Genomic DNA, 2,373 nt, shown 5'->3' on the forward strand with positions numbered 1-2,373 from the left:
AAATGTAATGAACTTATTTATTCAATGTTATTGGGTTAACTTTGTTCCTAGTGTTAAGGTGAGTTGATCACTCATCTTTTTTATTTTTGGTATAGATCCAAGTTGGAAACCATGTTCTAAATCTAAGCTAAATAAAATCATGTAATAACTTTGAATGGTAGAAATAAATTTGAACTTTTTCGTTGAACTGGTTTTGAACTTAATATATTGGTGTACTAGTTATACAACCAGGCATGAGAGGAATCGAAAATCTTCAATATTATTCAAATTTTGGTTGAGGTGAAATCTACAAACACAATGAAATCAATATAATAAATAAAATAATCACACAAAAAAAGGGAATGATAATCTCTAAAATGGTAAAGAAAAGAAGACACTGGAAGCTTGAACAGAAGATGTATGATTATAAGGTAAATAATGTTTTAGTAAAACAAGTGGAGGTAGATTTAATGGGGGTGAGTGTAGTAGGAGTAGTAGGTATTTACATGATTATGGTGGGATGAAAAGTTTGAGAGGCGTGGAATCCAACCATTCTACAACTTCTGGCATTGATGGTCTTTCCTTCTGCAATTGACTGGTGCACTCACAAGCGATGCGCACATACTCCCTCACACTTTCCTCACTCAACCCTTCTCTTGAAATATTCACATCAACCATCTCCATCTCCGCATTTTGCTCCTTCATCGTCCTCGCCCACTGGACCATCCCAATGTCACTCTGGCCCAATTTCATTGGCAAATTGGGCCGGTGACTTGACATCGTCTCGATCATCAAAATCCCAAAACTATACACATCCACCTTCGGGTTCGCCACATTCGACCCTTCAATGTACTCGGGCGGCATGTACCCCATAGTGCCGGCGAACTGCGTCGAAACGTGGGAGTGCGTTTTATCCATCCTGCGGGCAAGCCCAAAATCAGCGATGTGGGCCTGAAACTTGAAGTCCAGCAAGATGTTGCTGGCCTTTATGTCGCGATGAATGACGGGCTTCTCGAGCCCGTGGAGGTAGGAAAGCCCATGGGCCACGCCGCGTATGATGTTGACTCGAGTTTCCCAGGACAGGGGGGAGCGGGAGAGATCGGGCTCGTGGAGCCACTGATCGAGGTTTCCCTTTTCGATGAATTCATAGACGAGTAAGCGTTCCGGGCCGGAGGCCCAGTACCCGAGGATTCTGACGATGTTTGGGTGGTTAAGTTTGCTTAGGGTTTCCATCTCCGCCCGGAACTCGCGGAAACCCTGGAAGGCGTCAGGAGAGAGCTTCTTGACGGCGACGAGGGCGTTGGTGGAGAGGCGGGCCTTGTAGACGAGGCCGAAGCTGCCGTCGCCGACGATGAGGTGCGGAGAGAAGTTTTCGGTGGCGACGGCGAGCTCTTCCCACGTGATCTTGATGAGGTTGGGGTCGGAGGACCAGCTGGCGTCGACAACGGCTAGAGAAAAAGAGGCATCGCGGGCGGGGGCGGGTCGAGTTGATCTCTGAATGGCGCGGGTGCGGGCTTTGGAGGAGTTGCGGTACTGCTGGCAGAGGATGATGACGCCGGCGAGGAGAAGCGTGACGACGAAGAAGCTACCTATGGCAGCGACGATGGCTTGGAAAGCGTGGTCCATGGGAGGGGTGGAATGATTGATTGACTGAGTGATCTTGAGAGAGAGAGATAGAGATGAATGGTTAAGGGAGAGGGAATGGAAAATGGAGAGGAAGTGTGATAGTGATTTCGTGGAAATGCTGATGGGAGACCAGTCAACGGATTTGCTTAACTCATGAACTCCATTTTAACCCCACTTTTCTTTTACTTTTTCCTCCCTCTGCTGTGAATTTTGGCTCTTGTTGACTTCAGTGGTTCATTATTAGTGGCTCTGTTGACCTTAGAGAGGGAAGGAGAAGGGTTTCTCACATCAAATGGCTGTCTTTTCAGCTTCAATATCTATACTCTGTTATTATGCCACAGTTTTGAATTATGTTTCTTCATCTATAATCGTCAACTGAACTTCTTCACCCATTATCTGCACTTACTTCCTTGAGGATTGAAAATCTGGTTTCGTATTCATGCTAAATTGTGATTTCACATGTTTATTCCAACGGGGTTGGTTGGATTGTTGCATTGGGATTGGAACCATTCAAACTCCAAGGTTTTGTTCTTTGGGAAATATTTAGAGGTGATGATTTGAATGGATTTGAGGGTAATTTTTTTTTGTTGTTTTTTTGAGTGGATTTGTGGGTGGCTGAGAGTGAATTTGGAAGTAATTAGTGTAGAATTTGATTGATGTGATAGATTTTAAAAATTAATTTAATTGATAAAAATTATAAATTACCAAAATACCCCTCTTTATAAAATAAATATAAAATATTATTTATTAACGCATCCAATCCGTCTT

At 43.8% G+C, this 2,373-nt stretch overlaps 1 protein-coding gene across 1 annotated transcript; it reads right to left on the reverse strand.

Annotated features, from left to right (window-relative positions):
• Positions 1 to 234: 234 nt before the first annotated feature.
• Positions 235 to 1,996, reverse strand: LOC148193170 (phytosulfokine receptor 2-like). Its single transcript, XM_088098254.1, has one exon. It carries the CDS (start codon positions 1,603 to 1,605, stop codon positions 490 to 492), a length of 1,116 nt encoding a protein of 371 aa, XP_087954380.1. The 5' UTR covers positions 1,606 to 1,996; the 3' UTR covers positions 235 to 489.
• Between the last annotated feature and the right edge of the window lie 377 nt (positions 1,997 to 2,373).

The sequence above is a fragment of the Vigna umbellata genome, chromosome 9 (assembly GCF_029865625.1).
Source record: "Vigna umbellata cultivar VRB3 chromosome 9, Vumbellata_1.0, whole genome shotgun sequence".
Taxonomy (NCBI): domain Eukaryota; kingdom Viridiplantae; phylum Streptophyta; class Magnoliopsida; order Fabales; family Fabaceae; genus Vigna; species Vigna umbellata.